This window comes from Brienomyrus brachyistius, unplaced genomic scaffold (assembly GCF_023856365.1).
Source record: "Brienomyrus brachyistius isolate T26 unplaced genomic scaffold, BBRACH_0.4 scaffold143, whole genome shotgun sequence".
Taxonomy (NCBI): Eukaryota; Metazoa; Chordata; class Actinopteri; order Osteoglossiformes; family Mormyridae; genus Brienomyrus; species Brienomyrus brachyistius.
In genome coordinates, this window is record NW_026042418.1 from 55,116 (window position 1) to 67,183 (window position 12,068).

The 12,068-nt window shown below is 44.4% G+C and overlaps 1 protein-coding gene across 1 annotated transcript; it reads left to right on the plus strand.

Moving 5' to 3' along the window:
- The first annotated feature begins 1,784 nt into the window (after positions 1-1,784).
- Positions 1,785-11,005, plus strand: LOC125728008 (voltage-dependent anion-selective channel protein 2-like). Its single transcript, XM_049005035.1, has 9 exons — positions 1,785-1,958; positions 4,011-4,117; positions 4,798-4,847; positions 7,271-7,423; positions 8,616-8,668; positions 8,856-9,083; positions 9,160-9,310; positions 9,506-9,563; positions 9,956-11,005. The coding sequence occupies exons 2-9, from the start codon at positions 4,051-4,053 to the stop codon at positions 10,045-10,047; spliced, it is 852 nt and encodes a 283-aa protein (XP_048860992.1). The 5' UTR covers positions 1,785-1,958; positions 4,011-4,050; the 3' UTR covers positions 10,048-11,005.
- The last annotated feature ends 1,063 nt before the right edge of the window (positions 11,006-12,068 follow it).

A 12,068-nucleotide genomic window follows, 5' to 3' on the forward strand; every position in this document is an offset into this window, starting at 1 on the left:
CTTCCTTACGTTTGGGGACATTTTTCAGGTCCCCATTTGGAAAACCTCAATTTTATAAAAATCTGTGACAGCAATCAAAAAAGTAAAAATGTCAAAGACGTGAAAAGTCTTGTATTTTGGTTGGTTACTTGTGGTTAAGGTGAGGGCTGGGTGGGGGCTAAGGGTGTCATGATTGGGATTAGGGATTTTCCCACAGAAATGAATGGACAGTCCCCGTTTAGACAGGTATGCCAACGTCTGTTAGAGGAAGACATTTACTTAGACTCCTCTCTGTTTTGGCACCTAAGTGGTGGAATGAACGTCCCCTAGATGTCCGAACAGCTGAGTCATTGGGTGCCTTCAAACAACAACTAAACACCTACCTCTTTCGGAAGCGCTTGGATTAGCACTTCCAGGATTATACTCTCCTTAAAAAAATTTATTACTTAACAACAGAGTTTTCAAGTAAGTTGAACCAGAATCAGAATGTATTCACTGATGAGTGTGCCTCTAAATTGCCCAGTTTGTGTGTGTCCTGTGATTAAGGGATGTCCCATCCAGGGTATTCCCATGCCTTGTGCTTTATGTTTTCCTGGGATCGGTACAAGGCTTCCAGCCTGGGATTGGGAATGGGACTGGGACTGGGATTGGAATTGGGTTGTCCAAAGACATGTTGGAAAGTGCAGCACAACATATTGGCAAATATCAAGATCAACTGTAGTTCATGTGCTGACACAGTATAAACTATACAAAAGAACTGAATTGGAATGATGCATTGCAGGCCATTAAAATGAAAACCTCCTTTTTAAAGAACAACTGTGAGAGCCATTATAACAGGTGGTTAAGAAATAGTCAAATGTTCTTAACTTTAACAGTAAACATGCTATAAAAGTGTCTTGTTTAAGTGCTTTAAGCATGATGAATTTGCTTGCAGAACAAAAACCCCGAAAGATATATATCAAGTCCTCAACAATAAACATTACGTGGAAAAAGTACTCTTTGGTGTGTGGCGACCTCTGGTGGAGGTATATGATATATATTGTTTACATTTTGCTGCTTTAAACACTATCATCAGTGAACAGGTTACATTTAATATGAACGGTTAATATACAAGATAATTAGCAACAAATCGTTCATCCTCAACCATTTATCCTGAGCAGGGTCGCAGGGGCGTGGAGCCTATCCCGAGCAGCACAGGGCGCCTTGCTGATGTACGTCCGGGACGAAATACCAGCCCATCGCGGGAGGAAGCGGGGGAAGTGCGTTCGCCACCGGCAGAAAATACTTTCCACAAACGTAGAGTGGGAGTGGAACAGTACAAAAATCCAAATTTTAGCTTAATAAAACAGATTTACGTTGAACAAATTCGTACATTTTCATTTTTAGCCCATTTAGCTTATATCACTTTTTAGTTTAAATTACACTCATCCTATGAACGATGCATTTTATTATATATTTTTTTCATATAATGTGTTAGGATTTTGCAGTAGGCTACAAGCTCTGGATGTAACACGGAAGCGCAAATCAGCCCACTGAAATTCACGTCTGTCTGTCGACACGCCCATTTCACAGTTTAAATAGAACACGTACATAACATAAGGAAAATCTGCTATCTGGTTTTAAAAATAATTTTAAGCTATAAAGATCAAAATATTCTTAAAGAAATAGGCCTATCAACGCCCGCACTGAATAACCATACATATTAAAGCAAAATCAACATTTGCAAAGTATGCATTTCATTTGTATGTTAGATTGAAAGAATTTTTCCACCACTTCTGTCTAAATTAAATAAGCCTATAATATAATTATTACAGTAAATTTGCGGCCAGTGTTTGCAGCTGCATGAGCAGCACGCACCACCGCGTGGGGCCGAACGCGCATGCTCAGTGGGTGTTGCTCGCTGCCGCTTCTCCTTCCCGCAGACCTTGTCCTCTACCGTGAGACGCAAAAAGAGGCGCTGCCTTTGCGGAACAAAAGCGGTAAGATCACTGGCTATCCGGCCAAGTCTGACTGTGGGGGGAAAAAACATTTTGTAAAAAGAGGATTCTCTTTTTAAAGCGCAGATTATTTCTTGAGCGTGTTCCTGGACACTTCAGCGTTGAATTCTGCAATATTAGGTGCAATAACAGGCCCGGCGTAATTGAATGTACCTATATCAATCAATGTTTAAGCGATTTATGTATTTTGGTACCATTTATTTGTCAATCCCATGACTGGTTTGGTGATTTTTTTTTAGGCTTTTTGCACCTCCGATCGTCCAAGCCCAATGACATGACCATGCGGAGATAACGGATCTTGTTCTCGGCGAGATTAAACTGTGGATGCGATTAACTAAAACTATAAATAGCAGATGTCCGTAGAATTAGACTGTACAGTAGCGAAACTTGCCCTTTTATCTGAATGTGAAATTTAAACAAGCTGGTGACGATGACATTGAGATTAAAATATATAGTAGCCCTAATTGTGAAATATATCCGTTCTTATAACGCACTTGTACTGGCTGTTTCTGCACATAGTATTGAATTTTGTGCTTGTTTTGCCAAGGTCCTCCGGATTATTTCCGGCAAGATAATGTTTCTATATCTGCCTAAACCCAGTTTGCAGTCGTTTAATGTAATTGTACTGCACCTCTGTGGAAGTTCTGCAAATTCATTCGTTTGCAGGTTATTTAGGCCTGAAACGCGATGCCGAGTTACAGTGAGATTAGACGATTGACTGATGGACGCGGTTCGATGAAAATTAAACAGGCCAACATCGCGCATATAATGTTTCGGATATTGATCCTTGTGTATCCTTATGTATAATTTTGCGGAAGTGAAAGCCTTTAACATCCCTTAATGGCAAAATAAAAGAGACTGGATGATTACATCTCCGCAGTTTGATTAAAGAAAACGAAGTAGTACACAGTGTTAAATCACTTTCGGAAGAGTGTGACCTGGGTTACCTGTCATCTGCCTTAATAAACACTTCGCTTTGAGGTGCATTTGCAGAGTCCCTATATCACCTTCACTCAGATATTAATTTCTAGCCATGGTTAGTCTATATACTTACACCTCTTTCTTAGTTTACCGATTTTAAGAGGTTGTTCTGTTTAAAGGAATTTGTTTGCCCAAGGCAGACACTGCGGAATACTGGACTGCCTTAAGCGCAAAACTTTGCTCACCAACTGTGAGGTCCGGATCTTTATTCTGAGTGGCTTAACTAGAAGCTATTGAGGCAATTTTTCTTCCATAAATTGTCTGATTGATCACCCTGTTGTCACCAAGAACACAAGTTGATGTGACCTAACACGCAAGTCATAAGTAACACGTGAGAAGATGAGCTGAGATCGAGCCCGATCCATCCCGTTCCATGGCACTGCTGGACCAGAGGCTGCTAGCCATAATACAGGGAACTGAAATTCTTGATTTCTTTAAATCATGGAAGCAATATTGAGCCTTGAGGTGTTGTCTTGTAAGTACTATAATAGCGAATGGTTGAGTTTGTAGAATATAACATCTTTGTGTGGGCGGTAACTTGTCATATAGCTTAAGACAGATGTTGAAGGTCGAGGACTTGAGGGTGTTTAATTGCAGTACTCAATGAGAGTAACTTAACAGGCCAGCAACTCAAAAACTATTGCGGATGGAGGTTGGATGACAGTGGTCGCCTAGCAACCACATCACCGCATGTCAGGTGGATGCTTACCCAGACGGTGTAGTTTGAACATATTTTTGAAGTGACTCGTTCGGTTGTGTTATCTGCTATGGGCGCGGACAGAGGTGACACAAATAGGGCGGAAACCCTGCGTGATTATGGGGCGCGGATTTCAGCAGGGGCACCGGAACATGGTAGCGTTCTTGTAACATGTGCCATGATGAAATATGGCTAGACTGCTAAAATACTCAGGAGAACTCAGTATATTCTTAATATATCCTTTCTTTTTGGACTGTGGCCTGTTTTCTGTCTCGATGTCAGAAATAGAGAGACCGTTTTTCAAGAATTGCGAGTTTGCTGCCAACTGAAGGAATATTGCATTTTCCCCCCCTCAGAGTCAGATACTGACCTCCGACCTGTCCTGTCACAGACATCATGGCTGTCCCCCCCTCATACTCTGACCTGGGCAAATCTGCCAAGGATGTCTTCAGCAAGGGCTACGGTGAGTAACCAACGTCACAGCGGCCCTGACCTGGTTTGCGCAGAAAAAGTGATGCAACGGACGCAGTGTTTCTCAGGCTGCGATCGAAAGCCTGGCATGCGTCAGGCTCTGTTTGCGATAATGTGTCTGGATTTAATGCCCTTAAAAGCGACCTGTTTATAATCTTGAAAAAGGATTTTTTTCCTGTGCGATGATACGGCTGCTTCTTAGTGTTGCCAACTAGCTTGATTTCCCCTTCAGCTACTTGACCTGAGGTTCATCCACTGCTGGTGCGTGTGGTGGGCTCCCGCACGCGGGTTAGCGGCCTCGCAAAAACACGTACCAGTCAGGGTCTTAAATTGTGACCAGTTCGATATGACAGTGGGTGACGATTCCCGGTGATCAGCAACAAGTGCAAGGTAGTGTGTTTGACTGGTCTGTCATCCAAAACTATTCTAATTAATCCAGGATTCTAGTCTAAATCAAAGGTTTAATAAGATGACCTGCTGGTGTCTTGCCGCTGAATATCAAACGTTGAGTGTGACTCTACTAGACATGCAAAGATCTCCATCGTTTGTTTATGATGGAGATATGAACACTGCACTCCCTTGTGGACCGTCACAGGTTCCATTCTGATTTACGCACGTCCCAAAACTCATTGCACTGATGTTGTTTCTTCGTCTCCACCATACTCTCTGCAGGATTTGGGCTTGTGAAGCTGGACCTGAAGACCAAATCGGAGAGTGGGGTCGTAAGTGAGCCTGTAGTACTTCCCTCGAGTCAGACTAACCTTCACTTACAGGCGAACCACCTTTTCCGAGCTCATCAGGATGTGACGGACTTTTTTTCACGTTTTTAGATGAACAAACAGAATACGATTATCTGTGAGTCGATGTTCAGACATACGAAGGAAAATTCATTGTTATAGTGTTAAAAACCTGCAGCGTAAAGTGAACCATAGACAGACGTTCTCCTTTTTTAAGACAATGCCCACATTCTGCAGAAGGCTGAATGTTGCATTTGTACAGTCACAAGGGGGGGCGGATCCATGCGAATGTGGAAATCCGTGAATAAGGCTTGCCCCCCCCCACCTCAATCTATAACTGTCTGCAAGCCTGAGCCATGACATAAAAAGTTGTTTACCAATTTTTGCACAAGCAGAACTGTACTGTAAACTTCATGAAATGCTTTGTCATTTCCTGTCTAGATCTTTTCATATAATATACAAGCCATCCGAATGATGCCCTGTATGTACAAAGTACTGTATGCACTGGGAGCACTACTTACTAGTGTATATGGGAGTACTACCCATTATTAAGTGTTCCTCAAATGCAAAATTAACGGTAGATTTAAAAGCTACTGCAAGAAACACAAGTTTCCACAGTCACTGAGACAGTTAGCATGTGAGGCTGGGTACCGACAGCAAAGATAGTATGTATGTACACTAACAAACATTATGTATCACTAATATTTATATATGATATGATATTTATGTGATCCAAACCATTTCAAGTATTGTTTATTTGTTTTTGGCTTTAACAAGCTCCACAAACATTCCGGCTTAATGGTTCGTCCTGTGAATACCCAACACGATGACTGTCTGGAACGTCCGTTCTGCTCTTGGCCTGTGTGGTTATTGGTGTGTTTCTGAGACTTTGGGTGCCCGTGTAGTAAAATGGTTAAATCTCCCCCATCCATGTGCCTGGTCCAGAGCCCCTCTGTTCTTCAGTCTTGTGTGGGCTGAATTTGAGGGCTGCAGACATTTTGAACAGGGAAACTTGATTGCAGATTACGTCCCTCCACGGTTTCCCTGTGGGAGATCAACCTGCTTTTTTTCATTCTCTGTGATGTCCATCCCTACCTCTGATTTTGGTTTTCCCTTCAGTTTAATTGCAGTGGAAGTTAATGTTTGTTTTGCCAAAGCAATTTGCATTAATTATTACCAATAAAAGAATGAACATTCTGCATTATTAGTTTCTCCCTTTATACCTCTCTGTTTGTGTCTCTGTCTGTCTGTCTCTAGCAACCGGGATTCCTTTCCTGAGAAAATTGGAAATTTAACTAAAGCAGACTGATGTTAATATGCCAGAGGAGATCATTTCTGCTTGTGGAAAAGCCTGCAATGTGCTTTACCTCAGCGGTGCCTCACACTGACTGACAGGCTTGCGAGTCGCCTTAAGACACACGGTTTATTTTCACTCTGCATTTTTTTGGCATATTTGTGCACCTCCATGGTATAGTGACGTCAGACTGTGTGAATTTCTTTAACTTCTGACTTGTCTCCCTGTCCTGCTTCCATTCTGGATCGTGCCGCCAGACGGTAAGTGTGAGTGAGTGAGTGTCAGGAGTAAGTGAATGAGTGAGAAGATGATCGTGTGAGTGAATGAGTGTCAGATCAAGTGAGAGAAAGAATGATTGAGCGCGCGAATGAGTGTACGAATGACTGAATGAGTGAGAAGATGAAAGTGTTTGAATTAGTGAGTGAGCGTGTGAATGATCAAATGAGTAAGTGAAAGTGTGTGAGTGAGCGAATGAGGCCATTTGTTTGTTGAAGTCAGGGAAGACAGATATAAGAAGCCAGAAATGGCATGGAATGAAAAGGAGAATGTCAAAAAAGTAGAATGAAGAACAGAACGTTAAAGCCCATGTGTGGAGAACCTGAGCTCCTGCTCATTTATTGCCATGTGTGAGCAGCATCTGTGCCGTCAGGCAGCCCCCGCCTCTTCCTCTTAGGAGGGGGGGGGAAAAGTCATCATTCTGCACAACACAGTGATTTATTTTGGAAATGAAAACAGGAAGGAAAGACAGTCGTTTTTATACTCTTTCTCTCTTACATTCTCTTTTCTACCCCTTTGTTCTCTTCCTTTTTCTCTCTCCTTGTCTCTCGCTCTCTCTCTCGCTGCCTGGCTCTTTCTGCCTTTCCCACAATGCAGTGTTGTAGCAGTAGCTATACTCACCAGGGCTATATCCACTCCTAATCTCTTTTGTCTCTTGTCTCTTGCCCCCTCCTCGCTGCCCTCCTCTTCTACCTCCTTCTCCTCTGTTTCACTCTTCCATTGTCGCCTCCTGACCTTGTCTCTACCCTTGCTTGCGCTTCACTTGGACCCCGCTGCATCGCGCAATCTCTCTCTTTTTCTATCTCTGCCCAACCCCCCTTGGGTCTCTGTCTCTAAGGAGTTCATTACCTCTGGATCCAGTAGCGTAGACACTGGCAAGGCCACTGGAAACCTGGAAACCAAGTACAAATTGCCTGACTTGGGGCTCAGCTTCAGCCAGAAGTGGAACACGGACAATAACCTGACCAGCGAGATTACCCTGGAGGACCAGGTGAGTTAGCCAGCTGGAAAATACACTCCCTTTAATTCACTGAGGTTGAGAATAGTGTCTGGCTGCTGGTGCCGCTCTCAGACCCACCATTCTCAGGCCCCACCGCTCTCAGGCCCCGCCGTTCTCAGGCCCCGCCGCTCTCAGGCCCCGCCGCTCTCAGGCCCCACCGCTCTCAGGCCCCACCGCTCTCAGGCCCCACCGCTCTCAGCACCGCCGCTCTCAGGCCCCACCACTCTCAGGCCCCACCGTTCTCAGGCCCCACCGCTCTCAGGCCCCACCGCTGTCAGGCCCCACCACTCTCAGGCCCCACCGTTCTCAGGCCCCGCCGCTCTCAGGCCCCACCGCTCTCAGGCCCCACCGCTGTCAGGCCCCACCACTCTCAGGCCCCGCCGCTCTCAGGCCCCACCGTTCTCAGGCCCGCCGCTCTCAGGCCCCACCGCTCTCAGGCCCGCCGCTCTCAGGCCCCACCGCTCTCAGGCCCACGGCTCTCTGTGCTGAACAATTCACAACTCTCAAGTCAACCCTAGGATTGCACATATGCAAAAGAGAATAAAATAAAACAATAAATATCACCATGTTTGAAATTATTGATATTGCTGCAGTACCGTTTTAATCTTGATGTAAATGTATTTTAATCTTGAATAACACGTTTCCAAAACATTATACCATTGAGAATCTAATAATTTAATTAATATCCAGAATGTTTCAGATTTTAAAAATGATTAATAAATATTTTTGCAGGACTTTGACAAAATATCGCAGATAACTGCCAATATCAATAAAAAAAAATGTCATTCATGTTTTTTGTTGTATGAATTTATACGCATAAACGCAAAAAACAAAATCAAAATTAAACAAAATTAAAACATTAAATATTTATATTTAAAATAGATTGACTATGAAACACACAAATATATGCATAGGAATGTTTTTCAAACATGTTATACAGATAATCTACAGTTTGAAAACTTGTGACACCAATAAACTAAAGTTTTTTGGTTCCGTATGCATGTGTCACCCTAACTGGAAGGGTTCAGGGGGTCTGCAGCTGTGTATGACTGGAGGTTGTGGCATGTCACTGCACCTCCCCTTAACTCAGTGAATAACAGGCAGATTATAATAAAAATTACTGTACAACCTGTATTGCAAAGCTAACAGATTCTTTTTAATTATTGTTGTAATCGCACTGCAGCTCGCTCAGGGTTTGAAGCTGACTTTTGACACCTCATTTGTGCCGAACACAGGGTAAGTTTCTGACCATTTGTGTTCTTCCTTAGTGCCTGGTAAACTGTGTCACGAAAGCATGAATTTAAATGTGTTCAGGACTGGTAATGCAGCCAGCATGAGCTCCGGGATTCAGCATTTCATCGATAGTGAGACTGACGCAGTATGAATGCATCTATTCCCCCCCCCCCCCCCCCCCCCCACGCAGCAAGAAAAGCGGCAAGCTGAAAGCCGGCTATAAGCGGGAGTACGTGAACCTGGGCTGCGACGTGGACTTCGACCTCGCGGGGCCCACGGTGCACGGTGCCGCGGTGCTGGGCTACGAGGGCTGGCTGGTGGGCTATCAGATGGCCTTCGACACGGCCAAGTCCAAGCTGGTCCAGAACAACTTCGCGCTGGGCTACAAGGCCGGCGACTTCCAGCTGCACACCAATGTGTGAGTGGCGAGACAGGGGTCCCTCAGGGTCCGGCTGGGGATCCCAGCTCCTCATGGGAGCCGTTTCTCATTCCAGGAACGAAGGTACGGAATTCGGAGGTTCCATCTACCAGAAGGTGAACGACAAACTGGAGACAGCAGTCAGCCTGGCTTGGACTGCCGGAAGCAACAACACGCGGTTCGGCATCGCTGGCAAGTACCAGCTGGACCAGGACACCTCTCTGTCGGTGAGCGTCTTCCCTCCTCAGATACATGAACCCCAGTGCACTCTGGATAATGTGTTTAATGCTACCGATGTGCCCGAAAACATACTGGAAAAGCTATACATTCAAACCCTGGTTAGCTGATGCATTCATTCTCAGTTTTATCATGTGGATATACAAATATATTTTGCATAACGTTCTCTTTACCGCCCCCTACAGGCCAAAGTGAACAACGCAAGTTTAGTTGGAATTGGCTACACGCATAGCTTGCGGCCAGGTAAAGCCTCACTTACAGTTTTGTAATTAAACCGGGTGCAGGTCTCTGAGCCCATCTCAGGGTGAACCTGCTGCTTCCTGAAGCACGATTAATCACCCGCTGGGCTGAATGTGGGCCCTGGTTCTCCCACTGAACTGGACCATAGTCCAGACTGGCTGTTTCAGAACCAGTGAAAATACCCTCTGTTGAGCAGACGAAGATGCCCTGATCACAATTTATTTTTAAACTATTAAAAACGTCTGTATGGATGATGTGTCTGGTATTTACCCCAGAAGAACCCTTCCAAGAAGCTGTCAGTGATGCAAGATAATCAATATATGGCTGTTAAGAATACTAATTATGGAACGATTGGTCTAAATTACCCTCTCTCTCACTTTCCCTCCCCGGCTCAGGTGTGAAGCTCACCCTTTCTGCGCTGATTGATGGCAAAAGCTTTAATACTGGGGGACACAAAGTTGGGTTGGGCTTTGAGCTGGAGGTGTAGAGAGGGAACGAACTGAGCAACAAAGTGATGAAGAGCTGAGGACGCCTACTGAAGATAGCAATACCTCCATCCCCCACCCCACCCCCCCCAGCCCAAGCCCTACCACCAAACATGGCAAACATGCAAACCTTATAGTAGCCAATGTTTTGGTCTGGTCCAGGGTCACCATGACACAGATGATGGGACAGCAGCTGAACGGTGAACGTTTCAAGGAAAGACGGCCATGATACACTCTTAGCGTTGCGTGACAAATGTGTTGAACTGCCCCCCTTAAATAACACATCCTCAAAACTCCTGGGTTTAGCCAAAACCAGTTACCTCACTGAATAATTTACTGGGCCCTGTGTCATTAGCCAGTACTGGGAGTCTATTGATAATGTGTTTTTTTCTTTTTTCCTTGCATTTTAACGATTCAAATAGGCCCCTCTGTGCAGTTATCTCAATAGCTTGAAGGATACAATATCGCATTTTGACGTTTTTTGAGTTTTTTTTAGGTCACTAGATTCTCATTTTGCTTCAGATATGCTTTACAGGCAAAACAACGGAGCAGAGGTTGCATAAGGATCATCACTGAAGTTGAGAAACACTAACAGGACACAGAAACGCTATGCAATGAGGTGGAGAGATTGGTTGGATTGTGACTTTCATCCGGACGGCCGCTGTGCAGCGGCGCATGCATTAGCAGACCCGTGCTGCTGACTGCGATCCTCTACATGGGCCTGAATGGCTGTGGGACGCCGTCTTTACCTCTCGTCGTGTTATTGATGGTTATGATTTCAATTTCCTATTTGTGCACCCTTGTCAGGTCAGAAGATCGCTTGCCCTTTGTTGCTCTACGTATCGGTACTATCATTTTAAGTATGATTGATCTGATGGATGATCTGTGCCCGGGGACACAGTTTCTCTTCTTGTGTTTACTTCAAAATAAATATAAAGACTTTAAAGGCTCTTCGCACTACTACCCCGCGTTTATGAATATTTTCTAGCTGGTATATCTGTCGCACTCGCTTAGATGAGCAATGCACAACATTGCAAAAGCACAGGCGTTCGATAGGTGGCGTTTTCGAAAAGCCAGTTAGTGTTAAGAGCATAATACTAAACTTTATTTATGTAGCCAGAGTGTGCAAAGTGCTTTGCAAGAGAAAAAAATATAAACCGAAACACAAAATATAAAATGATGATGACAAAACAGCAACATCCATCCATCTTCAATAACCACTGGTCCTATTCTGGGTCACAGAGGGTCCTGAGCCCCTCACATGGGGGCTACGGGCACAAGGCATGGAACAAACCGGGACGGGCTGACAAGCCATTGCAGGGAACACTCACACATGCACGGCTACATTCTCCAATTGAAATACTTCCAATTAACCTCGACACACAGAGCCCAGGCGGAGATTCGAACCCTGGTCCCAGAAGTGTAAGGCAACAGTGCTAACAAATCTGTTATTTAAAAAATGCTAAGTGATAAAAGTGTTTTTGAACAGGATTTAAAAACAGGTACTGTGACCTGATCCTTTAAAGGACGTTGTTCCAGAGATTAGGTGCCATTATGTCACCCTTCGTTTTTAGCCAAGTCCTCGAAACAACCTGAGACCCTGGTCTGACGATCTAAAAGATCCTTGACTTTGATATGGGGCTAAAGGTTCTTTAATATATAGTGCAGCCAGATCATGTAATGCCTTGTAACTAATCAATAAAATCTTGAATTTAATTCTGTATTGAACTGGTATCCAAGGCATTGCAGTAGTCAAGGTGAGAAAATAATCGTACATATCAATTTCTCAGTGTTCTTGGAGTTAAGGACTGACCAAAATTTGGCAATATTCCTTAACCAATACAAGCATGACTGTACTAGTTAAATAATTTTGAACAGGGCTGGAGACAGATAGGGCAACGGACTAGACGGCATGGCAGGACCGATGGGACACGTGGGATAAATGTCACAAGCGACCGGCGGGTCAAGACAGGACAGAACACACCACACCAACAAGACAGACCAGACATGGGACACAACCAAG

Bases quoted from the DNA above. Each gene is read 5' to 3' on its own strand.
- LOC125728008 (XM_049005035.1), top strand. From the start codon at position 4,051: ATGGCTGTCCCCCCCTCATACTCTGACCTGGGCAAATCTGCCAAGGAT. The intron at 4,118-4,797 runs GTGAGTAACCAA...TACTCTCTGCAG, and splicing joins TGTCTTCAGCAAGGGCTACG to GATTTGGGCTTGTGAAGCTG. The intron at 9,311-9,505 runs GTGAGCGTCTTC...CGCCCCCTACAG, and splicing joins ACCAGGACACCTCTCTGTCG to GCCAAAGTGAACAACGCAAG.